This window comes from Lipophrys pholis, assembly GCF_963383615.2.
Source record: "Lipophrys pholis genome assembly, chromosome: 9".
In the NCBI taxonomy this organism is placed as follows: Eukaryota; Metazoa; Chordata; class Actinopteri; order Blenniiformes; family Blenniidae; genus Lipophrys; species Lipophrys pholis.
Window position 1 is genome coordinate 18,551,040 of NC_137639.1, and position 26,221 is coordinate 18,577,260.

At 40.9% G+C, this 26,221-nt stretch overlaps 1 protein-coding gene across 8 annotated transcripts in view; it reads left to right on the plus strand.

Moving 5' to 3' along the window:
- Nucleotides 1-1,187: 1,187 nt before the first annotated feature.
- map7d1a (MAP7 domain containing 1a) overlaps nt 1,188-26,221 on the plus strand; it is a 39,953-nt gene continuing 14,919 nt past the window's right edge. For 2 of the 8 annotated variants that reach the window (XM_080471519.1, XM_080471520.1), the window contains exons 1-6: nt 1,189-1,570; nt 14,324-14,524; nt 18,527-18,595; nt 22,025-22,188; nt 22,644-22,755; nt 25,487-25,591. In XM_080471519.1, the coding sequence (XP_080327645.1) occupies nt 1,501-1,570; nt 14,324-14,524; nt 18,527-18,595; nt 22,025-22,188; nt 22,644-22,755; nt 25,487-25,591 (721 nt within the window). In that variant the 5' untranslated portion in view covers nt 1,189-1,500. Of the gene's footprint in view, nt 1,571-14,323; nt 14,525-18,526; nt 18,596-19,239; nt 19,261-22,024; nt 22,189-22,643; nt 22,756-25,486; nt 25,592-26,221 lie in introns of all 8 variants that reach the window. The other 6 variants (XM_080471521.1, XM_080471518.1, XM_080471524.1 and 3 more) reach the window with 6 other exon arrangements.

The following is a 26,221-nucleotide window of genomic DNA, read 5'->3' on the forward strand; positions in this document are numbered from 1 at the left end:
CTAAAGTACTTCTTTTACTTTGGATTATTTGACAGAATTAGGTACTAATGAGAACACATGGAAACATAACATCCAACCAAAACCAGCCAAAGAGGACAATCTGGTATTCTTTATTTGCACAAAATATAAAAGGAATCATGCGTTTTACAAATTGTTAACTACACATCGTGCCAAATTATATTACACAGTGCAAGGGTCAATGTGATTATATTTTATTGCACAAACTGTGGCTGCAGGACAAGCGTATGCTTCATTTAAAAAGACTAAGAATTATTTGTTTTCAAATTTTGGATGGATGGATGGATGGATGGATGAATTGATGGATGGATGGATGGATGGATGGATGGATGGATGGATGATGGATGGATGGATGGATAGATAGATAGATAGATAGATAGATAGATAGATAGATAGATAGATAGATAGATAGATAGATAGATAGATAGATAGATAGATAGATAGATAGATAGATAGATAGAGCAGGGACAGTAGCTGGACTAACAAATAACGAAAAAAAATGAAAATACTATAAACATGGTAATACATTATTAAATAACTCATAGACAATTACTGCATAATTGGTATTGTTGTGATGGGTTGGAAAATGCATTTGAATAAGATTAAAAAGGAAATCATTAGTTGAGATTATTCAGAGGACCATTTTTGCTTGAGTGTTTTTTTTTTCCTTAACAGCAGTACTTTTACTTGTAATCAGTGTAACTGCAGTTGGACTTGAGTACAAATTTCCTGATGCATTCTGTAGACCTTTATATCAAGATTAATGAATATAGCCCAAGATAAATTTGGAGTGATTCCAGATAATGTTCTTCATTCAGCCAGCAACATCGTAATCAATTTTAAACACGCTGATTAAAAGTCAAAGGTTTGTTGGTTTGTTGAATCTGGACTGTGAACCGGCGAGGAAGTTTTGTGAGTGGTAGAACCGATCGAAACACCGGGGGGCAAACATGTTTTGGGGGGATTAAACAATTTAAAATTGTCAAGATTAAAGTTTGTAGATGGACTCCAGTGTTGGTTTAAAAGCGACTTTATAGAGATTTTATTAGATTTTTATAATCTTGATTGGATCCCGTGTTTGGTAAATAATTTGACGTTGAGCATATGGCCCCCGTATTGAGAATGGTACAGTCCGACGTGGAGCCGGGTTTGGGATCGTCCGCACGGGCGGAGAGAGCATCAGCTGTGAGTCGGAGAGTGAGAAACTTCTCTCCTTCTTTCTCTTTCCTGTCTCTTTAATTCCCACCGACACCGTATTTCTTTTTTTAATTTCACCTAATCCCAGCTGTGTACGCAACCAGCAGTGCCTCCAGGAACTCTGCTTTTTTTTTTTTTTTTTTTAGTCCTTATTCCTCCCATTTCTGACCTCTGTGGACGCTCTCCGGAGGATTTTTGTGGAAGTTTACCCCCCCCCCCCCCCCCCCCCCCCTCCGAATATTGTGAGGAATGAGAGCACTGCTGCAGAGGAACTCGCTGCTTTGAATGAACAAAAGAGGAGAAAGCGAGGAAATTGCCGCCGGAATGGAGGATCATGCTCTGCCAGGAGAAACATGTAAGCCTTAGTGGATAGAAACGACTGTCGTCGTGCCGTATCGCTTTGTCATTCAACATCCTTTTCTGTGATTTGAACGCAACATAGTTGCACAGCAGAGATCCTGTTTGGGTAAAGGCACACGCAGTGCAGCTGGGAAAAAAAAAAAAAGCAAAACAAAACCCATTTGTGATGAATTATGAATACTAATCCATTAAGAGACGAGTCCATGAGTCGTGAGGCTTTGCTGTTGTCCAGATTAACACCTCGGGGCACATTTAAAATCCTTGCAAACAAAAAACAAAAACAAAAAACAGATTGATTGATTTGTATGATAAAACAATACGACACACACAGGTGTGATCATCAGCTGGTTGCATATTGATGTTAAAAAAAAAAGAAGATATGATGGCATTTCTTTTGCAGAGAGCTCAGCTGTGAAGGTTGTAATAACACAATTTGCGCTAGATGAGGTAATCTCACTAGTCCCATCCCATCCCCCTCTTTATGTTATGTTTAGCTCACTACTAACGTGATGCAGTCACAGGCGATCTGGCATCCCTCCTGTATCCTTCACCACAGGATGTTTTTTTCCTTCTTTTTTTTTTTTTTTTCTGTTCTGGCATAATTTATGCACAGGTGCAGCTCTACTGGTGCAGAGACGCATCAGCAAACTCCTGAAATCTAGAAAATGTTAATGAGATCAACTTAGTGCAGGATAAAGAGTCCACACCAGACCGGATGGATCGGCTTCGCTGCAGATTTATTTGTTCTGCCATAACAAATGAAATCACATTCAGTAAAGAATAAAACCTCCTGGACATATGCCAATCTTACAAGATGGCCTTTTTTTTTTCCTTCTTCTAATGTATGATTGTACTAGAAATAGCAGAGGACACACAATGCAAACTCCTCCTTCTGACAACAACAGAAAAAGTTCCTTCCTGCTCACAGGGGGCTTCATGTAGGGACTCCAAGCTTGTTTTTGGCTCCTCAGTCAGCAGAGACGTGCTCCACCCTCACTCTGGGAGTCGTGGATAGTTTGTTAAAGCATTTCAAAATAACTATAAAGCACATATAAACATGAAGTTTGAAATGGGAGTCATCACATGCGTTTTGACTCATTCACAAACATGTAGCCCGTCATGTTTCATGTGATCCTGTGTCGGCCAGACTGTTTTGCGCTGTTTTTCAGCTTTCGTTGATAAATAAATGGAATTTAGGGCGTCCAAATTTCACAAAGTGCAGCACTTGTTTAAATTCCCCCCCCCTCAATCATGTTTCTTTTTCTCACACATGCTAAAGTTTCTTAGTTTTAACAAATGCATCTCTTCGCTTTTTTTCTTAAACAACTAATGCTTCTTTCAAATACCTATTGACTCATATGACTTCATAGTAAGGGGATTTCTTTTGATGACATAGAAAGATCACTAAAACAATCATAAGAGGACACCGTTCTCTCTCTAAATACATGTTGCCTCAACATATGATCAAAACATTGTTGAGTATAATAATATATGAACAGCACCTGGGGGGGGAAAAAAAAGGGTGGGTGGCTGGAAAAGTCTCCACCTTTTTGTTCAAATACAGGTGCTGAGGAAAACCTGACTCGATCTGCCCTGCGTGCAGACTAACCCTGCGAGACTGGAGCTGTTGAAAGCGTCATCCAGCATTGTGAAAATCGTCTGTCAGGACTTTTGGAGATTTCCTAATCCCTCTTTTCATTCTCTTTGGCTTTCTTCTGCCTGAGCTCTGCTGCTGTGCCACTGCTGGGTCTGTCTGCTCGTCCTCTTTAACCACTCTACCTGAACGACTAAGCCCAGACCAGATGAAATGAATATAATCTTTTTTTTTAAATGTATTATTATTTTTGGATTCTTTACACATTGGCAGTCATCATCATCTCATATCAGATAAATTCTCTCTGAATTGACCAGCTATATGGAAGATAGTGAGGTACTTTAGAATTGTGACTCAAAAAGGGGAGTTTCTTCACCACAGTTAAAGTGAAGAAGAAGAAAGATGCTCATCAGATTGACAGTGTTGTCCTTATCTATTGTGTAACAAGAGAGAAGTCACCAGCTTTGGCTGTCAACTCTGTAGTGAAAAGGATCCGTCAGCATTGAACTTTCGGCTACAGTGGTTGTTAAGTAATGAGGAGAATACGTGTGACTGAGTCCCATTTTTGGAACTGCTTATAGTATCTTTTTATATTACCAGTAGGCTGAAATCCCATGGGCTCTCCCAGATTCATGGCCTAATAATGGATCCGAGTGACCAAAGTGTTGAATCTTTGCCTTTGTGTCGAGTTAATTGCTGGCGGTTTATTGGTTGAGTGTGTCAGGAGGAGATGCTTGTTTGTTTCGCAGGAGATATGTTGGCCCCACGTGTAACCAGCCCTTTGAACTGAAGCCACTAACATGTCTTATTGTTTGCGAAAAGCACTGCCGTATGACAGATTTTTTGGTGAATTATGCCAAGCAATTTTTTTTCCTGGTTGTTTCGAGAAATCGAGTTCAACCTAAATAATTCATTAAATAAGGCACAAATGGCTGAACTGACTTTTCTTGAAACAGAAATTACAGATTGCATACATATCTAAAAAGCCTAAAACCAGCTGATAATTGATTATTTCTCTGAAGCTACTTGTCCAAAGTCTACATTTTGCACATTTGGCCAGTATGAAGTTTGCAGAAAAAAAAAAAGGAAACGATCACAAACATCTGAGTCACAAAGAACCGACTGAAGTCATGCCAGTGCCGTGGAAGGGAGGTTTGCTTTTGAAGCTACAGTACTGTTTTTAGAGACTGACATATTGGAACTTGTTTCGGTGTCTCTAAGCCCTAATCACTCTGAAGTTTTCGGTGAGATCATGAACGAGACTGAAATCTAAACTTGGTCTGAGGACATTTTGAAAAACATAATCTTGGTTGTGAAAATTCTATGTTGTCTAAAAGGCACCCGTCATAGCCCTACAGAGTCCAGTAAAAAGTTCTGTGCTAAAACCTTCGGTTTGTCTGAAAGAGATGCTCCTTTTCCATCTTGCAATACTGACAAGAGCACATTAGTTTTTTTCCAGCTTCACTTTTCAGCAGAGTACAATAGTCAACTATCAAATGTCATTAAACACAATCTTTGGGTATCGAAACTAATTAGGAGTCCTTGAAGTTAATGGCATGGCGCCCACACGGTACTGACTTACATCTCTGCTTGGTTCTGAATATGTTTTAAACAACCCTCCTGCAAAACACTTCCAAAAATGGTCTGAAAGTTCACAGAAAAGACTTGATCACAGTAGATGCTCATTTTCATCATTCACTTGGTGAAGTGCTAAATATGAAATATTAACACAATCCCTTGTTGGGAACCTTCTTATTTTGAAATCTATCAGGCTTGTTTAAAAGAAATGGTGAGCAGTACTTTGCATGAAAACCATTAAATCTATAGTTGGATCCTAAACTGCATAGTTGCTGTTTTGTTCCAATTCCAATAATTTGGAGTCGAGCGCGACAACGTGTGCCGCTGCCAAGACACTTGATAGATGAATGTATTCTGCAGCTCTGCTTATAATTCTCCTCTGCAATGAGAATGTACATGCAACTAATGGATTATCTGTTCATTTGTAAGTTTTTCTTTGTATCTTTGTCAAATCTGTTGTCAAGGATTCATTTTGGTTTTGGCCTCTTGTTTGATGGTCTACCTTAATATTAATTAAGACATTTTACCATTTAAGCAGAACTTACCCCGGAGGGTAAGAATATGTGGGAATGTTAAAAGTGTAGGGAAACTGCTTTCCCTGGCTGTCAACGCCGTAGTAGAGAATAACATTAGTGCTGGTTCACTCTGCAGCACCCTGATGGTGTAAATCATAACGTCCAGACTATGAGCTCACATGAGTGAATAGAGGTAGATCTCTAACCCAGCACTCTGGAGAGCCAAATAAAGTAAAACGCCCTTCTGATTAGCCAGCGCTCAAAGTATCCAAGCTTTCAGATGCTGCAGTCCCGTGGCGGAGAACACTGAAGAAATGCTGAATATGTGCAGACAGGCACAGTTCATGTTTGTTTTTGGGAATGTTTTAAGTCAAAGACACAAGTGCACGAGCTTCTGAACTCGTGTGTTGAATTCTGAACTTCACTGCAGTAAGATAGAAATACAATTCCAGTCTTAACTTGGAATACATAGACGGAGGAAGAACTAGAGGTTAATGGCCCGTGAAACAACCTTGACCGCTATAATTTACTGGCTATCACAAACACCACGAGGACCGTGTGAATACAAACGATTGCTTGTCTGTTTTGGTTAGTATTGCTGAAAGATTGATGGTTAAAGAATTTTTTATTTTTTTTTGCCAGCCAAGAATGATAGATTATAATAAGCTAATTCACTTACTTTGAATAACCCCAATCCCACCCATTATTAGTCACATCTGAAAGGTGAGCCAGGAGCTACTGTTTGAATAGGTTTTCTCTTAAAATGAGGCTCGTGAACATGTTGAGTCTGCCTTGTGATGTTTAACCCATCTACAATCTCTTCAGCTCCTTTGGTATTTTCCCTTATAACAAGACCCTTTGATATTCTATACAGTTGATCATTCTGGGAGATATTACTTGTCCAAATCCAGCTACTTTGATGTAAAAGCAGTGTCAAAGCGCTTGATTATTTGGTGATTTATCGATGTGGGAGGGGTGTTTGTTTTGGGTGCAGGGCATGTCCATTTTCACCTCAGTTAGGTCAAATTCCATGAGAGGGGTTCAGAGATATTACATGAATAGAGGAGATATGCTGAAGACCCGTCAGCTGTCTTTGAATTGTTTTGATGCAACGCTGATCTAATTTCTCATTCACATTTTTGCGAGGACGACATGATTCCGTAAGATTCAGTGAAAACAAATGGTACGTCGCACTCAAATTGGATTGGTGGAAGACCCCGGAGCCTAATAGAATCAGGTTGTTTATGTTCCTGCATCAAGGAAGATGTCCCATCATAGCACACAACACAGAAGTATTTAGAAGTTCTTCATGTAATGCACAAACCATGAACACATTTACATAAAGTACAAAAAAGCCAAATAAACTTGATTGGATTGAATTTGAGTTTGGTCCCTGATGCGGCACGGCTGCTGCAGCTTGAGCAGTAAGACAGTGACCGAAAGCCAAAGAAACATGCTGGTATTGATTCGGACTCTCTCTATCCATAACAGCCTGAGAGGCTCATACAGAATACACATGTGCTATTCCTCAGGCTTCTGCTCGCTAACTGCCTTTTGTGTCTTCACGTCTCAACTTAAAATAGGCCGATGCTGCAGTGCTGGATCCTGAATTCATTATCAATCAACTGAAACGTCCTTCGCTGTCCCAGGATATCAAAGGAAGGGCAACTAAGAGGAAGTATAGCTCTGGATTGTATCGTTTCTTCCAACCACCTTCCCGGGTCTGAAAATATCCCAGACGTGACTTCTCTGTGCGCTATGCTTGTCTGACAGTCCCAGTCACCTGACCTATTTGCTAATGTTAGACTGTTCCGCTAAAGGCCAGGCCTCTTATAGTGTAAACATACCTTAATCTCTGTACACATCCTCTTGATACACTTCCACTATAGTTTAACTTTTTATGCCGGCTTTCTGAAACTTTCGACCAATTATAATACTCTGGAAAAAAGTTCAGATTTCTGTTTTGTTTTTTTTAGATGAACCCAGTCGTAATGAATGTTTGCCTCCTCTCAGATTGTCTGCCTGTGATTGTGAAACCGGTGATTGAACTGGTTGCCACAAAAGGATCAGGGTTTTGTGGGGGGACAAAAATCCAGTTAATAACAATTCTAGGTGGTAATTGTGTGTTGAACGGCCATGGGATTACTGTTTGGGCTGATTTCTGCTTTAGGTAATGTTTACGATAATAACCATGCCGAAACAAAGCGACAAACACCTGAGCGAAAGAATTCTGAAATCTAGTGACACACCCACAGCCGTTGCAAAATGTTAACTGTGTGTCTGGTTTAGAGTTGAAACCACTTAGGCCCCGTTTACAAGGCAACAATGGCCTCAGTCTCTGTCCATATTCTCCCGATACTTGGTAGTGTTATAGTTGAACGTCACCTGTAATAACAATCTACAGTAACTTGGTCGTCTGTCCATATGAATGTCCGTGTACTCGGCATTGTGAGGGTTTATAGTGCATTTTTCTCTGCACACATGTATGTGTGGTTTCATTACAAAACCAACCAACAGTGCCGCTCATGGCCTGGCATGCTGGCTACATCGTTTTCAGTGTTTCTGCCATTGCCATGTAAACAGCCAATATTTTCAAAATGCTGCCATGTACACGCAAAACTTTTCGGAAACGAAAAGACAAAAATGATTCGTTTTCACTTCTAACGCTGTCATGTATATAGCGCCTTATTCATATCTTTTTTTGAAAATGGATCGACAGCTACCAGATCCCCTTTTTATTTCTACCTCAAACTGGGCCTGTACTGTGATATAGAAGTAAAAAGACACATAATTGACTCCAAAAAGGAGTATATAATATTACTTTCCATTATGAAAATGGCCAGGTGCAGCAGAGAAAGTCCTCCTTGTCCTCTCCTGCCATTGAGAGGACTCTCCTACCTCTACTTCAGACTGTGTGGACTACTTAACAGTTCATGTCGGAGCATGTTGGTGGCAGCGGCAGATGCAGGGTGCCCAGGGAGTTGCTGCGAGTTCAGTTCAGCCAAGCCTTTCATCGTGCGCGGTGGCTTTGGCTCACACGCCGGCGCTGGAGCGAGCGGCGACTAAATGCCTGGCATTGTCGCCAGCTCAGGCCAGGTGATGGAATGAAAGCTGTTGCAGTCACTGGCCGAGGCATTAGTATTCACTGGTCGACTGGCATGCGCTGAATTTATTCGGTGTTTTGATGTGTCTTCAACCCGTTTGGTTGGTATGCGCAACCTCTTTTGGTTTTATTTGGCAAACATGGGTGAAACTCTGACAACAGTGTCAGTCTGCATCAAATGTACCATGTTTGTGTGCAGCTGCCTCATAATTATCTTTTGCATTTTCATGTCTGAGACGTAAATACTTTTTGACGTCTTCTTTTGTGTGGGGAAAATCCAATGCAATATATATTTGACACTTTTATCAAGCATGTTTTTGATTATTTAAGGAGAAGCATATTTGCTGACAGGCTTTTTTTGAGTTATTCTCAGTTGTGGTACATACTTGTTGAATGTCTTTAAAAAAAACCCCAAAAGGATCAGTTCACCCACCTGAAACTATGTTAATGTGTTTTCTTTTATCTTTCCATATGTGACAATTTTCTATTTTTTTCTTTGTATTATCTTTTATTTGTCATTTATATATGGCAATACACCCGATAAAGCAACCAAAGGCCTTAGTGGAATATGTGTGTATATATATATATATAAAATCAGCACTTTATAGTTGAGATCAACAAAGTTATATTACACTGATGTCATTTTAAAAAATTTCTTAAATGTTCAGCTACATTTGCAGCTGTCTGTTTTCGTTACAGTGTTGTAGTTTGCACACAACACTTTGGTCTCTTTAAACACACAGGGACACAGGACCTGGTTTGGCATGGATTCAGTCCTGGTTGTTTACACTGCACTTCCTGTGTGTCTGGGCCCCCTCGCCCTCTTACATCACCCCATTCGATGCAAGAGGGACACAACGGGGTGAAGGGGTGATGGGTTGGGGGTAAGCAGTGAGGTAGTTCATTAGTCTCCCGGTCCATCCAAAATGAGAGGGAGAACTATTCTTTGTGTGTTTCCCATGTTCCTCCTCTTCTTTTCTTTTTTTTTTTTCCTACCGTTGCCGCCCTTTTCCCCTTCCAGCCTGTTAACTTCACATGCTGTCCCTCAGTAGTTTCCTCACTGTTTCCAGGCGTTATTTACATTCCCTGTAAATGTTTTCTTTGTCTTTACCAAGTATTTAGGATGTATTTAAATCACAGGCCTCTTTTTTGTTTCGTTGGTGGTCTGACAGTGTGGGATCTTTATCTGCAGAATAAGGTTGTGCGGAAGAGCGAAGCGCTACGCTTCATAAATATTCCATGTTTTGCCCTATATTCATTCCTCTGCATTGTATCTGGGCAAGGCGGTGGTGGAGCTCTGGATGGTTAAATGAACAACAAATGAATGGTCGCTGTAAAGAAAGGCCATTTCAAAGCCTACGAGTGGGTTTTCAGAGAAGTGTCTGCTGGTTTTCGTGTGAGACAGTTTCACATTTTCTACATTCTGTGGCTCCTCAGCTGAAAGCACCCCTCCCTCAGCTGTAAATGAGCAAACACTGTCATAAGTGTGTGTTGTCATAGTTTGCTGATTCTGTCACGTGAGTCATCTGTTTTGTTCTGCTGCAGTGGACACAAGCTTTAGTTACACTGATGCACAGTTTCTTCCAGAGCTTAAACAGGTAAAAAAAAACAACTGCCAGTACTGTATTGTCTGCATGCTGCATCTTTTGGATTTCACTGCTTAACTTATCTCTGCTGTGCTTTATTATTGTATGGCTTTTTGATAGTTAAAAAAAAAAGCATCACTTGGTTTTGTATTAGTTAAATTAAGAAGGGCTCATTTTCTCTGTAGTTTTTGAGGTGATTATCGAAGCGTGTCAAGTAGCAGTGGGCCCTCCATGGACAAACTGGCAGGGCTGTGCAGTTATTTATAAACCTGCTGTAGCAAATTATTATGCTGTGAAATTGGATTGTTGCTAAATCACGTTTCGTGTGGCAGCATTACCAGTTGACCCAGTTTTAACTGGGCTCTTTACCCGCAATGTCATCAGCCAAAGTCTTTAATTTACTTGTAATTATGCATTGGGAGTGAACGTACAATAGGCTTTTTGTAAACATTTTGAAAGGCACACGTTGTATATTTGGTTAAGACTGACATGTTTCTCACTGAGAATGGCACTGAGTGTGTGCTAATTACATGCTGATTCTCAACCTGCCACTCTGACCCCCCCCTCTGTGCTCATATATGCATGCATTCACCTACTTCTGCAGGGGGTCCTTTACCATTTCTGCTGACTTTCACTGGTTCGCTGTTCCATTGTTTTACTTTTGGATTCATCTATTTGCCTCCGGCTCTGTTTGACACCTGGAGCTGTAGGAGCCACATGTGGACAACTGAATGGAGGTGGACGTTGACGGTTTAATGTTCAATCAGTGTTTATGCTCAGCATACCACAGATCACTGAACCTCAACTGACCCATTTTGTAGTCTCCTTGATCTCTTTGATATACAGGAAGGATGCAGAGCAAAGCAGAAAAAAATCAGGATATTGAAGCTCTGAGGTTTGATTGACTTGACTTCCTCCAGATTAGTGAGATATCATCCTACTGAATCTTTTTATTGATTTAACTGTATTATCTGCACCTTTTTATCCTACATATTTTTTAACCATATAGATTTTTTTCCTTTTGAAAACTATTCTTCAGCTCAGCTCAAACAAATCAATAAGGCAGATTATTTTTTTCCCCAAAACAAAATGGTTATCTAGCCAAGTTATTGCATAATCTCCTGATTGAAATCTCATTTTTAGATGCTGACCTTGAACACCTGAACCTTGAACCTCAGTAAGACATTATCAAGTATGTGAAATACTGTCCAAATGTTTGCCTGCTGGTTTTTTGTTACTGGTCTTCCAATAATAAGCTGGCCAAAGTGTTTTTCCATGTTCAGGCTCCGTGCAGACTCCAGCATCTCGGAAGAAGGTGATGTGCATTGATTTGCGATTATGAATAATGTAAGCAATGTCACTGGGGGCTGGTCTAATGGCTTTTGGCTGTAGTTCACCCCCAGATGCAACTGCTATGGGAACTGGGAGTGTAAATATGGCAAGGGTGTAGTTCCCGGAGTGATAGAAGTGACCTCCTGAGGTAATCTCCTTCTGCTGTAGTGTAAATATAGGCTGCAATGTGTCTGTACAATGATCCCTCGTGTTTAATTTGGTCATTAGTTTTGTGCTTCAGAACAAGTAGGATATGGAATTAGATTTCGTGAGTTGGATTAGTGATGTGGATTTTGTCATTGCATCCAACTGTCTGTGCAAATATTACTTAAGCACTCTCCTGAAAGCACAGCTTGCATGTCCTAGTTTTGTTTACTGTAAGAGGTCAGTGTGTGGAGAGGTTTCATACTCGTCTCTATGTCAGTCAGGAAAAAGTCTTGCAGTTAAGTAAAGCAGATAAGCTCATATTCTTTTGGAAACTTCAAGTTTAAGGTGCCCTTTTCTTGGAAAGTAATATACACGCCTTCCTCAAAATGGCTCTTTGTTTGGGCACTTGGATGTATTCTGTTTGTCATGATTGGCACAGATGTTAAAAGGCTCAAAACGTTCGAGGTGAATTGCAGAAAGTAGGAAGACCTAAGAAGAGATGACGAGAGAAACATTAATGTTCAGCTTAACTGTTAAAACAATTGCTTCTTTCAGCGAAACAACTGTTACTTTGAACTTTTTACCACTCTGCTTTAATCCACATAAACTCATCAATCATACACCCTCTTCTTCTCGTTACTCGGCAGCGCAGACATTCAAGGCGCTGCATCAATCAGCCCTTGTTGTGGTCTTTTGCCTTGCAGCAGCGGTCCTCTCCCTCGGCTCCCGTCTCTTTTTCCTCCCGAGAGCTTCACGTTTCATTTGTATTCATTGCCAGTGCCACCCACATACCGGAGTGTCTTGGGTTCCCAGTCTCCTCGTCATCGACAGTAAGGATCGGTGATTTGCCAGAGCAGTGGCACGCTGTGCCGCCAGCCACTTCTTTGTGTCTGTAGCTCCCAGGTCAATGAGAAAGTGCTCACAGGATCTGAGGCAACTCGATACGCCTGCACAGAGCTGCGCTTGCTCCTATCACTTTGGGTAGCAGTTATCAAATCTGTAGACTGGCACGCAAGAGACAGCGGTGTTGGATTATCGGTCCTGTAACAAAAGGATGCGTGAGTCAACTGAGAAATAAAATTGTTTTGCAAAAAAATGTAGTTTGGTTGTTGATACATTGCATGGAATCCTCTCTGTTTCTTCAAAATCTAAAATGCATGCAAATCCAGATAACATAGGTGACTGGAGGTGGGACAAGTTGCCATAACTGTATTGAGTCTGGTTAAAATGAAGTTGTTTGCGAAGCCAAATGGTAGCTTGTTGTATTTTTCCATGTTGAAAACTTTTTATTTTCTTCTCTTAACGTATGATTTTGCTCTCAGTCTACTCACTTACTAAAATACCACTGAACAGCCTCCAGTGTTCATCCTCTTCCCTTCAGTTTATCTCACTACCACCCTCCTGCCCCCTCCTTCCTTCCCCCTCTTGCTGTCATTGCAGTGTTTTGGCTGCAGTCCGGTTGCCATGCAGAGACCACAACAATGGGCCCTCTCTGTCACCGCACATCTCCGCCCGGGGAATGCTTATTTAATAGTGGGATGCTTTGACAATGGAAACACAACGTCTTGTCTCCCAGCTGAACTCTTTCATAGACTCTTACTGCCCATCAGGCTTTGTCAAACTCGGGGTCATCAGGAGCAGCCTCCATTTCCCCGCACTGATGACATAGCCCTCCGTGTGCCAAGCTGAGCTCAGGCGCTCTTTACTCTTGGCTTAATGTCCCGGTGGTTTGTAGTAGTTGCAGAAGTGAGAGATGCATCTTTGACTCCATTGTTCAGCTTGGTGTCCTTTGGGTTTAATATCACTCAAGGTTGCACTCGTTTGGGAGCAGCTGTTTAGGCTTAAGAAGTGCTACATACAAATGCAAACTTTAGAAAACCATAATCACTTCAAAAACAAAAACAAAAAACAAACTGCGGAGCACTGACTTCTCCTCACTATTGCTTTTCTATGCAAACTGATGAACAGCAGAGCATTCATAGAGTAAATCTTTAGTGCATTCACTGTTTTAGTGTGACAGCCCCCCTACTGTCCGTGTTGTTTTTAGCCAAGGCTTAAATAATTTACAGCATGTTGCCCCAGTGTTTACCTTCAGACACTATGCAGAAGAAATGGTGCCCCAACATGGTTCCATGGGGAGTGCGGAGATACAGTGCTGAGTGGACAAAGCCAAGCATCCCTCCCATAAGGGTCTTTGTTTGGCCGTCAAAGCCTGGGTGAACTAATGTTTGAGTAGGAGATTCAAGCTCAGCTGCCTGCCAAAATGTGAGTCACGGTGCTTTGAGTGAAGCCTCCCTCCTAAAACGCCGGCCGAGCTATTCTTCTATCAGTATAATCTCACAGAGGACAGATCACTGGTAAACTATAATTGGCTGTTATTTAATTTTTTTCTAAATCATAAAGAGAATTTAACTGTCTCTGGGTCGGCATTTACTCTGATAGTGTTTTCCCAAGCAATTCATTTCAACTCAATAGCGTCACCACAATGCCAAAAAGCAATTACTGTAGTTAAGGCTGCCAGGGACTCACACCACTTGCTCAGGCCGGTTTGTTAATAAATTACTTGCACAGAGCAGAAATGTATTTGTGTGTAGTGCTTTGAGCCTTGAGTCTGTGTGCAAAATGGTCTTGTTCAGCTCCAAAAAGAAACAGCGCATAGAAACAAAAAAAAATGTGGATGTGTTTCATTTTGACTCTTGTGTTTCTTGTTACTGTGGTGCAATGTAAGTAAAATTCTTGGCATAGCTTTAGACTCCACCTAACATTCAAGGAAATTTACATCGCAACTCCTTCGTAGACTCTGCAGTGAAAGGAATGAAGAGGAACAGGTTGACGTCTGGGCTCGCCTTACCTCTTCATTCACTTACCTGTTTATTTGGTGTCGTTTAAACAGCTCCCTGCTCACTTCAAAACATGAAACCCACGAGGCCTGATCCAGAGGGAGAAAGTAGCCCCGTGCCGACAGATGACCCCCAAAGGATGGAGTCTCCAGCAAAGAAATCTACAGACCGAAGACTGGCAACCCCCACAAAAGCTGATGTTGTGTCGCGATCACCTGGGTCGCCGGCATCACCCGTTCTCAGGTCAAAAAAAGGTAAACAATGTTCAGTGAGTGTCGCGGTTGCATGGACAGAGTTCAACCGCTTCGAGTTAAAACTTCTAATGGAAGCTGAATTTGGCCTGACCTCAGGCAGTCCTCTCATAATGGTGCAATTAAATCTGCACTGTGCTGAAGTTCGGTCAGCCCTCTTGAGACTGTATTAGAGTAACAGTCACCGCACGCTTTCAGACTTGAAGTACAATCCCATAGAGTGGATGCAGTCTATCTGAAGCGATTGATGCACAGAGTGGAACAGAAGATGTGATGTGGGAACTTTGGAGCTATGCCGTACAAATTACAGGTAGATATAAATTGGGGAAGAAATCAATCGCCTCCGTCATATGGACTGTGGTGCTTTATTGTTCAGATGATGGATGGCGATATTCATCGTGCTCATGCAATGGTCCTTCATCAAAATGAAAAAGTGACTTGAAAACAACTGCCATTTCAGTGTGTTATAAAACATTTAGTTTCCTACTATGTCAAACTATTGCTGTCATTGACTACTGGCACATGCAAACTCTTAAGTAAAATGTTTGAGGGTTTTTGGAGTGTAAGCCTCTTTTCTCTCCCCACCCTCTTTATTCCTTAGCCATTAATCCTTTTGCTGAGACCACAGCCTTTATTCCTCTGTTTTAGAAGGTGCAGAGAATAAAGCTGCACCTGTCCAAAAACTGTTGTTGAAATTGCATCAACGATGCCAAGTTTGATACCTAAATCTGTCGTTTTTCACTTCATATCAAGACATTTTAGTTTATCTGTCAAGATACTGCTAAGTTTTCCACAAAATATATTTCAGTGCATTGGCCAGAATCAACATGAACTTTCCAGTTTGAATCAGTCGTCCTTGGCTGGTTGATTAAAGTTAGCATCCTGAGAATATAATTGGGAGTATAATCAAGTGTAGCTCTACAAACTTTAATTTATTTGATTATCAAATAATTTTGTCAATTCATTTTACATACACAACATAAATACTAAAAGGTTTCAAGCAATTTTCAAACTTTAGTTGAAAAACTTTTGAAAAAAAATCTGATCTCACGGATTATTCTAATATTTCAAGGTGTTGTATTTTGTATTTTCTATGGCTTATAGACTAAAACGGTCTAAAATATATCAAATATATGGATTTTTAGAAGTTTCAGAATTTAAATTAAATAACGGGAGGCATCATTCTCTTCTTCCATTTGTATCCAGATTTTTTGAGATGCACTTGTATGTTTAAATTCACAACCTTCGTGCCCACCAAAGAAGCAAGTTAGAATGAAAAAACATATATGAACATTCTTAATGAAACAAATGACTCATAAATCAAGACAGTTTGAACATTTCCAACTTTATGAGTGTGGAAGAAGTGGACATTTTTGTACGGACCATGTTGACGGACTTAAATCTCTCCTCTTCAGGTGCCTCTGGTGGCGCCGTCCTTCTTAAAATATTTGTATTGTCACTGCAAAAAGCTCATTATTATTTGACTTGTACTACACACAGAGGGATACGATTCAAGAGGGTATGTACTCTGTGACAGACTCACGAGTAAAGTGAGATAGCGACGCCCGTAGTCCAGCTGGGAGTCTTTTTCTCATGGGCTGCTATTCTGTTGCCTCCTAGACATTTTCCCATGACGGCACCGATTTGCTTCACTTTTCCGCAAACTTTCCAGCGTCGGTGGTGTCAAAGATTGCTTCGCTGTTTAGATTGAGGGAGCTACATTGTATTTGAACTAGTCACTGAGGTCAGGTTAACAGTGTAGAATTCCTTCGTGTCTCTTCAGTGTTCCCTCGACTTTCCAACCACCATATGCAGTACATCCCACGCCACTCTTTTGTACCCTCATTTAGTGGCTAACAAATACCAGGGCGACCATTTCTTTTGGTGAACACGTGCACTCCAGATGCTGCACGTTGCAGCTTCGTCGCGGCCAGCCTGGTTGTGCGTCGGCAAATTCGTGCATGCGATGTCCTGATGAACGTGGTGGTGAATTTTGAACTGCAGCATATCACACTGACTGAGGGCGTGCGCTTGGCCTTTCAATCAGCCTATAAATATCAAAGTGGGTCAGGGGTTGTTCTTAGAGGAGGCTGCATGGCAGATTGTTTTCTCGCCTCCCTGTTAGATGCTGCTGAATGACGAGCTCCTTTGTTTGATGATGTTGAACATCTGGACAGAGAAGATGGAGGAGGATTATGTAATTAAAGACTCGAGAAAGATCATGACTGCTGTCTGTCAGTAGTTCCCCTTGTATAGTAGTCTTCACACGAATACACACATGCTGGGTACGACTTCACAATTTAAAATTGACTTGGATTGGCTACAGAAAACCGTTGCATGTATTTTACGTGTAGAAAATGCACTGTGCTTTCAAAAACAGAAATGACACAACAAAGATTATGTACAATAAGCATCTGGTTGTAAAGGTTTTAATTGATTACGTGATACTTAACCAGTTCATGGAATTTTGTTTGTATCTTTGGATCCTTCTTTACATAATTTATTGGAATCTGTAATAAATGTAGTTCTTGAATATTTTTGAAACAATGTGCTGCAAGCCATTCTTGGCCAGCCCAGTACTCTTTTGTAAAACAGATTCTTATCTTTTTTTCATTTTTCTCTGGCAGCACAAGGAATTTAGTGTTGATCTTTGGTGCGGGGGACCTGGACTCAGTTCCGAGTTGCGGTGGGAAGGGCAGACGGCGAAAAAACGACCTCGCTGTGGCGATCCTTTAAAAAAAAGAACTGCCTAAAAGATTGTTTTTCTCTTTAAAAAAAAAAAAAAAGTGAAGAGAGCTGAACTGCAAAGCAGAAGCTCTCTGATGTCTGGTCGGTCTACATCTTTTCCCTCACCTATGGATCATGACCAAAAGCAAGTGGCTAAAATTACTTTTCCCTGCCGCGTGGAAGGCCTCACTCTGAACGATGACGTGGAGAGCTTGACCATCGGTTGATCGGTTACGCTCCTCTGTCGCCTCCCATTGGATGTATACCAGACATGCCCAACCGGTAGTAGAATCGATGGTCAGTCCAGGACTCGCAGGAGAGATTATATCTCTTGGTTGGTTTGGGAACGGCTTGGTGCGATGTCTCGATGTTTGTGTAGAAAAGAAAATGGATGGATAAATGTTACCCATTCAGCGAATTGTTTCCATTGGCTCATTCTAAGGATTTCTCAGCCTGTCGTAAACTATTTCTGTGAAATTCCTTAAATATTTTTTCAGCCAATTAGCTTTACCTTTCAAGAAATTACGGAGTTTTAATTATTTTAATGGCATTCTGCTTCCTCTGACGCATTTGGAAGGAACTGCATGAGCGAGCGTACATCAGAAATTTGACAGTATGCATAAATGTTCCCCCTCCAGCCATAACATAACACAGTCAGAAATAAACCCACATCCAGATGACACAGGAGACTCAATGTGGCTGCCACATGTTGCAGCTTTGATTGTGAAAAAAATTGGCTTGTGTGCAGAATTTTCCTTTTGTTCCTTTTATTTTCTTAACCTAAAAGAAGATGATACGGATTAACTTCACCTGTATAGGATGCTCAAGCAATAGCTGAAGGTAATGCATACTGTGATGCACTTTTCCTGTCAAAGTCTATTGTCATTCGTTTCCTTTCGGAGACCTTTAAATTTTAAAAGCCTTGACCGCGTTGACTCAGTCCCAGTGAAGGAAAACATCATGTATTCATATGTTTGTTAATGTGTGTCATCGTTGCCTCGAGTAAACTGTCAGTTTTTAAAATAGCAACCACATTTCCGACCTCTTTTCAAATGAGACGATTAATGAAATATGTTATTTTGTAGATAGATGGGAAATAAATATATTATGTATTTTCTGCACAATGTCAGCTCATTTTAAATGGGTAATGTCACTGACTAAACAATTTGAACTATGAATGTGAAAGGAGTTTCTATCCCAATTTATTGACATGATCTGAGTTTACACTTCTTATTCACATGTTCTCTTTCTCTCCTCCGTCCATCGTTCTCTTCGCAGACATCATGAAGTCAGAGGACCGACAGAAGCTTGCAAAGGAGCGCCGGGAGGAGAAGGCCAAATATCTTGGTAAGCGCAAGCAGACCAAGAGAGGACGAGACCTTTTCCACAGAAAGACAACTCCCCCTGGTGTCGGGGTGGAAGACACTCCTGTCAGTGGTGGTTTTGCTTTTGGGTTGGCTCTATGCTGAAACTAGCATGCACGTGTTAGACACCTGAAGAGGATAGAAGGACCGTACAAGCTTTAACAGAAATTTGACTAAAGTCAGAAGATCTTAGAGTATCTTTTCAGTATGCATGCAGGCTGAAACAGTCCTGAGCACTGCGGAAACACCTGCTTATTGTCAGCTGTTAGACTTTAGCTCTGAAGTGCATGAACATGAATGTAATCGATAACCTACAAACCACTGGACAACTGCTGAAATAACATCTATGAATTCCAATTTGTTGTTTCGTCTGTGCGAGACCAAATACTCATAAAAGCACAAAAAAACAACTTTGGCAGTTTGATCCGATGACACAGTTCTGCCTTTTTCCCCCTTTTTTTTTTAAAATGTCAGCTGATATTGCAGTCCCTTAGTTTTTTTTTTTTTTTTTTTTCTTTCTGTTTAACACACGGCTGTCACATTATCACCTGGCTACACGCTGGCCGCACACTGCTTTGCATGATTGACAGTTGCTTCTGTCTTCTCTCTCGACCTTTCCTCCTGCAGAAGAGCTCGGCAAGTTTCAAGGTGAGTCATGCACTTGTGTTTACATGGTGGTGGTGGTAGTGGTGGTAGTGGTGGTGGTGGTGGTGGTGGTGGTGGTGGTGAAAACCCTGTTATGAGCATCTTGTTTTCACCTAATACGGTTTGTTAGTTGAACGGGAGCTGGGTAATATGCCAAAAATAAGTCTGGACATCAAGACAAACATAGAGACAATAATTCACTGCTTCACATCATTTCTTTACTTAACATCATACATTTACTTTTTGTGAAGTAAATTAGCATAGAAAATAATGAATACTTTCCATATCAACATGTTTATCAAAGCATATTCCAAACCTATGTATACATATTTCACTATCACTGTAAATACCTGACATAGCTGTACATATAGGAGTTAGAATAGTGAGTTCTGGTCCTATTGCCCAGCCCTAAATCTGATTCATTTAATCTCCATGATGCCTCCTCCAGTCTTTTTTTTTTTTTTTTTTTTTAATGTGATTGTTGTCTTTTTGTCAGCAAGTCAACTAATTGTAGCCTGTCCACTCTCTAAACTTCATCAATATACTTTTCACCAGAATCATTTAGCCAGAAATCGACCATTTATCCATCATTCATGCATGAGTGTTGACTCAAAACGGTTGAATGTTGACATAACTTGCCCTGCGTTTGAACCTTGTTCACCACGTCTTCCAGCTGCTGATACCACCAAAAACTCTTTCGATTTTGCTTTGTAAGATAACATGTTTGAGCCACAAACCACAACAAGACGCTTTGATTACAATCTTGCTGGTGAAACTGAAGGCATTTGGAGATAGTCGTCCTCAAATTTGACTTTGGTCGTGAAATTACCGCTAAAAGTGTTTTCCCAACAAGAAAACCAAACTAAAACATTTCTTAAAAGGTTCAATGTGTAAATGATTGAATGCATCGCCCTTGTTTAGATGCATTGAGCCGCTTGTGCTTTAAATCACTTGATATTTCTTGAAAAAAGAAAAACGCTGGTTAAATTCCTAACCTCAGTGTTTATCCTCACATGGCACAGGTTTATTTTTAACGAGTTGTTATCCTACGTGTCCTTTCAGTAATGCTGCGTTGTCTCTCCAGCTGTGTGTTCAGTGGCAGTAAGACGAGTGTGACACACTCGGTCATGCGGATCAATGTAATTGGGCGATCACTGGGACTCGCCAGATGGTGCAGTTCTGATCTAATACCCTCAGACTGGGATAAGAGAAGAGACCTTCCCAAAGCTTGTGTTTACAATATCAGCTGAAAAGCGAGCTCAATCACAGTCGCAGTCGAGGCACAAACAGACATTACTGCCTATAAAAACTCTCATCCTATTAGATCTGTTCCGTTGGAAGTAACTTCAGAATCCGCTCCCCTGTCTTGTCTGGCTTTGGTGGGAACACATGAATACTTTATGTTCCTGGCTTAGAGCAGCTCTTTGGTGATTAATATTTAATGATCTTACTGTAGTAGGTCTGGATGTTGCCTGTCAGCGCCGATCACTGTCAGGAGAGAGATGGAGAAAGCATCTCAACGCAAAGTCAGTTTAAGATATTCAGACATCTGTTCATCTTTTGATTATTTAAAAGCCACAAATTGCTGCATACATAATGAGTTTTAAAACGAGGTGTGAGAAACCGATTTTCCAGCCAATTTTCTCCTGCAATCACTGTTTTTCTTTCTGGAAAACCAATACGAGACAATGCGGCAAGATAAATCACATTCATAGTTTTAGTCAGAAACTCGGTCATAGACTTGATTTGCTTGGAAAACGTGGGTACAGTTTGCTTTCAACGTGAGGGAGGAAACACTGGATTCTGGATGTGGAAAACTGTAATCGGTCTGCTTTCATAGGCGGTCACGGCTGTTTCTTCCCCCCTCTGTTCGCAGTCAGTGAGCTGCTTCCACAGAACGAACAGAGAAGAGCATTCCCTTTTCAGCTTTGTGTTACTGTAAGGTAGCACCCAGCCACGTCTCAAATCAAAGCTGCAATACGCACAGCAAATGTTTTTTGTTTTTTTTAAGTGCAAGGTGCCAGCAAGCATCGCCTCGGCTTTTTGTTATATTCTCGGATAAAAGCTAAATGGAGCGCCTCGCAGTCAATTCTACCCTCTCTACCCTCGAGCACCTCCGCAATTATCCATCACTGTGATCTGCCTTCCACAACCAGTTGATTTAGTCGCATCAAGTGCTTTAAAGAACTGAGCCTTGCCTTCTTTCAGAGGGCGATTCTTCACGGAGCTTTGACTTTGTAGTTTAAAAGAAATATGGCGAGTTGTGTACACAGCGAGGCAGCTGCAAAAGCCTTCTTTACGCCTTCTTTGAAAGGCTTGGGGATAAAGACACTATTTCCATCTCAAAGTGTGTGGTTTGCTAAAGCTTTGTGCGATTAGTGACACATAAAAATGTCACTTTAGAGGTATTGTGTGCCTTACACCTAGTATTATGTAGCATCGTCAAATAATGTAATTTATTTTTTTTAAATGAAAAAGGTACTGAGCGAACTAAATAACTATTTTCGGAGTCATTTGGGGATTTTATGTAAACATCAGAGTTGCATGGGTTATGATACATTTTTACTTTGAGCATGATGACTTCAATATCAAATGTAAGCTTTTCGGATTAAACTAAGTCATATCCAAACTGACACAGACTTAATAAAAAGGGACAGATATACTGACAGTATTGTGATAAGACAGGGAATAGGGACGGCTCCTCTTGGTCCAGCGCTTCATGGGAAAAAGTCTTCCCTTCCTGACTGTGTTTCCTGTTTGATCCTAGCTGCCAAAAAGACCCAGTGGCTGGAGAAAGAAGAGAAGGCGCGTCAGCTGAGGGAGCAGCAGCTGGAGGAGCGACGCAGGAAGCTGGAGGAGCAGCGGATCAAGGCCGAGAAACGACGAGCAGCGCTGGAGGAGAGGCAGAAACAGAAATTGGAGAAGAACAAAGTAGGTTTTGGTGAAAACAAAGGGTATTATGCATAAGCTAAAATGGTAAACATGTCTTTTTATGTTTCTTTTTTTGCATTAATCTACAAGTGAAACATTACTTCCTGTTTCCTTTTTATTTGTCTGCATAGAGTTAGTAGCAAATGAAAGGAATAAGGTTTTGTGTAGGGACTCTTGGGCCAAACAAGGTGCTTTCCCACTGAAGGCTGCGCTATGCCGGTCCTGTATATTGACTTCAAGATGAAGATTTATTTGTCACATATACAATAGTAAAGCGACATTTGTTCTGTGCTTTTAACCCGTACATAAAGAGCAGTGGACGTCCACCGTGCAGCCTTCAGTGGAACGTTCTAGGGTTAAAAGGGCCTCGCTCCAATCTCTGTGCTATGAGACCACCTCCTCGGACAAACTGAGACGTTAGACTTCTAAAAGAGGGATTTTTGTTTCCTTGCCAGGAACGCTATGAGGCAGCCATCCACAGGTCAACCAAGAAGACGTGGGCAGAAATCCGTCAGCAGAGATGGTCGTGGGCCGGCGCACTGAGTCAAAACTCGAGCCAGAAAGAAAGTGAGTATGCTGACCTCCTCCGTACACATCCTCGTCAAATCAGGGCTGATATGAGGGATTTATGTTGCCATGGAATCAATTATCAAGAGTATTAATTGTTAAACCTTTTACATCATTATGTCATGTCGCTTGACATAAATACAATACATGAAGAAAACCCAACAATGTCAACAACTTCACAAGAGCAAGCTCCCTTTTTAACAAGAACAAACTTCGAGCAGATCTTGACGCAGAGGTAGCAGAATTTCATGACAAGATTGGATTATATGATCAGAACAGAGCATCAAACAGCAAGACAATCAACTTATAGGGTGATGGTTGTTAGAACTCACATTTTTAGATGAACATGTGGTGGGTGAAGATTCTGTCGAGTATTGTGATAAAAATGTGATTTCTGAGAAATACAGTTTTTGAGAAGTGCGCTGTGTATATGTGACATTAAAGGATGCCATTTGGTTTTTCCAGAGCAAGAAGATCATTTCACGAGGCAAAAATATTCCCATAGAGATTCTCTCACCAAGCACATCTTAGCGAAGCTGAAAGTTTCAGATCATTGCCACCTTGTAGCAGCACTGCTGCATGAAATTGAGTTATTATCACCGTGTCCAGATTAATTATAGCAGCGTTAATTCTATCGCCGACTCCTTAATCCAGACCTCACAGTAGATGGCTTAGTTAGGTGCACGGTCTTCGTGATGGCATATTATGTTGGCACATTCACAGTCAGGAATTTTCTCCTGTAATTGTCTCATGTTTAGTAAATCTAGTGTGCCTCATGTGCAATGCAACACAACACGCTGTTTTCTCTGGAGCATGTGCTCAAGAGTCTTAAGCTCATACTCATGACTGGATTGCATTGAGTTATTGCAATAAACAGGGTTCTACCAACTGGCAACAAAATCAAATTTGTTTTGTAAAAATGCAAAAATGCTCTACTTGAATTAACAACAGCTTCACATCCAATTAAATCTTAATGGGTCCTTGAGCTTTGTAAATAGTGCTTTGACTGTGTGGTTTCATAGATACTTTAGTCTGTGCGCTGTCCCCCGTGAAAGGGAAGCTCTCAATCTGAAGTGTCCCAAGTTTCATCTCATGCCGTGTAAATTGCCTCTGCCATATGCCAGGGGATTCATTGACACTCACATCAATCTTCTGCTCTTTCCTCTCCTCTCGGGCCTGCTTGTCTGTCAGATGATGAAACTAAACATGTGTAACAGGGAAGGGTTGAGCGCTCAGGATGTTATTAAGGAAACGCTGCTGCTGAGGACCTGTCCTGGCCGCTCTAAAAAGAGACGACGTCCTTCACGGGCTCTGTGCATTTAAACATTCATGCTTGGTTTGCTTTGACAAGGATTTTAAATTGGGATTGATGCAACTACCGCATGTAGACAGTCAATGATTCCAGGTTTTGCTCTTTTCGGAAGAGCCTGTTTACGTTGTCAGCTTTTACATGGGGATGTCGTTTCCAATAGCCATCACGCTCATTTGGTTGTTATGGTTGTGTCATTAAACTATCCTAGGTCTGTGTTTGGTTTGCAGTGGACTTTTTAAAATATTGTTTTAATTGGTGTTAAAGATGTTGATCAGCAAGGTTAAAAAAACCAAAACATGCTTATTTTATATCAGTAGGCATGACAAGAGTTTGGTGTAGTGAGCTCATGAGTCATAAAAGTGACTGGCCAATGATGTTTCTTTTTTTCCAGACAGGATGTCCATGTTACTGTTGATATTTCACCAGCACAACTGATGCCAGTCTCTGAAAAAAGAAGCAATTTTGCATTTCAAATCATGTTGCTGAGACAAAAATTGTCTTTCTTTCATCTTTCTTTCTTGGAGAATTGTTAGGTACTTGATATTTAAATAAATGTGCTGCATAATTGTGCTTATAAAAAAAAAAGTTTTCTTGCACAGCATTGTGCAAACATTTTACATCAACTCAACAACCTGAAACATCAGCCAGTACTTGTAAGAACTACCTTCAGTGCAAAGAAGGACAATGTGTTCTAGAAGTGATGGTATGGCCCCCACAAAGTCCTAATATCTTAATATATCATGTGGGTTAACATGAAGAGACAGAAGAACCGGACTACATCTAAGTACAGAAGATCTGTATTTAGTTTGCCAAGCTTTTTTCCATAAAAAAAACTAAAACCTGTTCAAGTGTGATGCCTTTTAGGCAAATGGTGCTTACATCAATTACTGATTCATCTTGTGCTGATTCACTTTGCACTTTGTAGTTTATGCATTAAAAATAAACTATTAACACACTGTGGGAAACACTTTTGCAGTTATACACTAAACATATTTGCACAATACTATATGTCAAACACTGGACCGAAAAACATCAACACTACCTTGAAAGACAATCCAATTGATCTTATAATCACATGAAATGTCTTTTTAAAAATATATTCCGTGTCATGAATGTTTGCCAAAACACCCACAGGCGAGCGAATGTAAGCAGATGTTGTATTGTGTGCAACGTGAATCAGTGGCTGTCTCTATATATAAGGTCAGTGCACTGATTGGCTTCGATGGAAACGGCTCACATTACAAACGCATTAGTGCAGTTGCTCTCGCAATCAGTGGGCGGTTTATGTTTGGGGGAAAAAAGCATCATCATCATCACCTTCATCATCACCACAGCACATGACGCCACAGAAGTTCCCGCTCTTCCTCTCAGCCATGTGACCTGTGTGAACATCTGTGTGGCGCTCTTTTGACTTCTTAGGCAGATGCTCTCTTTCAACGGTCAACCTGCCCAAACACGTGGACTCTGTTATAAACAAACGTCTCTCCAAGTCCTCCGCCACCCTCTGGAACTCCCCCAGCAGAAGTAAGGCAACATCTGGAATGCCCCGCTCCCGTTTAAATGTTCCATCACTCTGCCAACACCTCCGAACCCGTCCATCATTGTCTATTTTTTCAGTTTCTCCCCTTTTTCTGAGTCCGGACCCTCTCCTGTGCTTGATGGTTGACCCGTTTCTGTCCATTTTGTTTTATCCTTCAGACTCTGGGCTGGGTTTTTTTTTTTTTTTTTTTTTTTTTTTTTTGTGACATGCTGTGCAAATTCACATTTTAATTTGGGAGTCTGTTTCTACTATCCTTTGGTTGGTTGATTGTGTTTTAATGACCATTTCATTCCTTATGTGTTTGCACAATCTAAAAGTCTTTTTGTGCTCATTTTCATCACAACCTGCTGCATAAAGGATGTCTTTTTGTTGTCCTGAATGTTTTATTGTCTGGTGATGTTGACAATTCTGGGATTGTGTCTCTTTTGAATCAACAACTTTCCTCTATTTTCAAGATGAGCTCCTCTCTCGGGCTGCTGTTAATGGGGTCACGGTGTACCTTTGTAAAGGACAAGAAAATTCTAAGTCTGAAAAAAAAAAAGAAGTTAGTAAGTGAGTCAGCATTTTTAGGTGATAATATATTCTGAAAACACCCTGGAGCAGGAAGTGTTCCT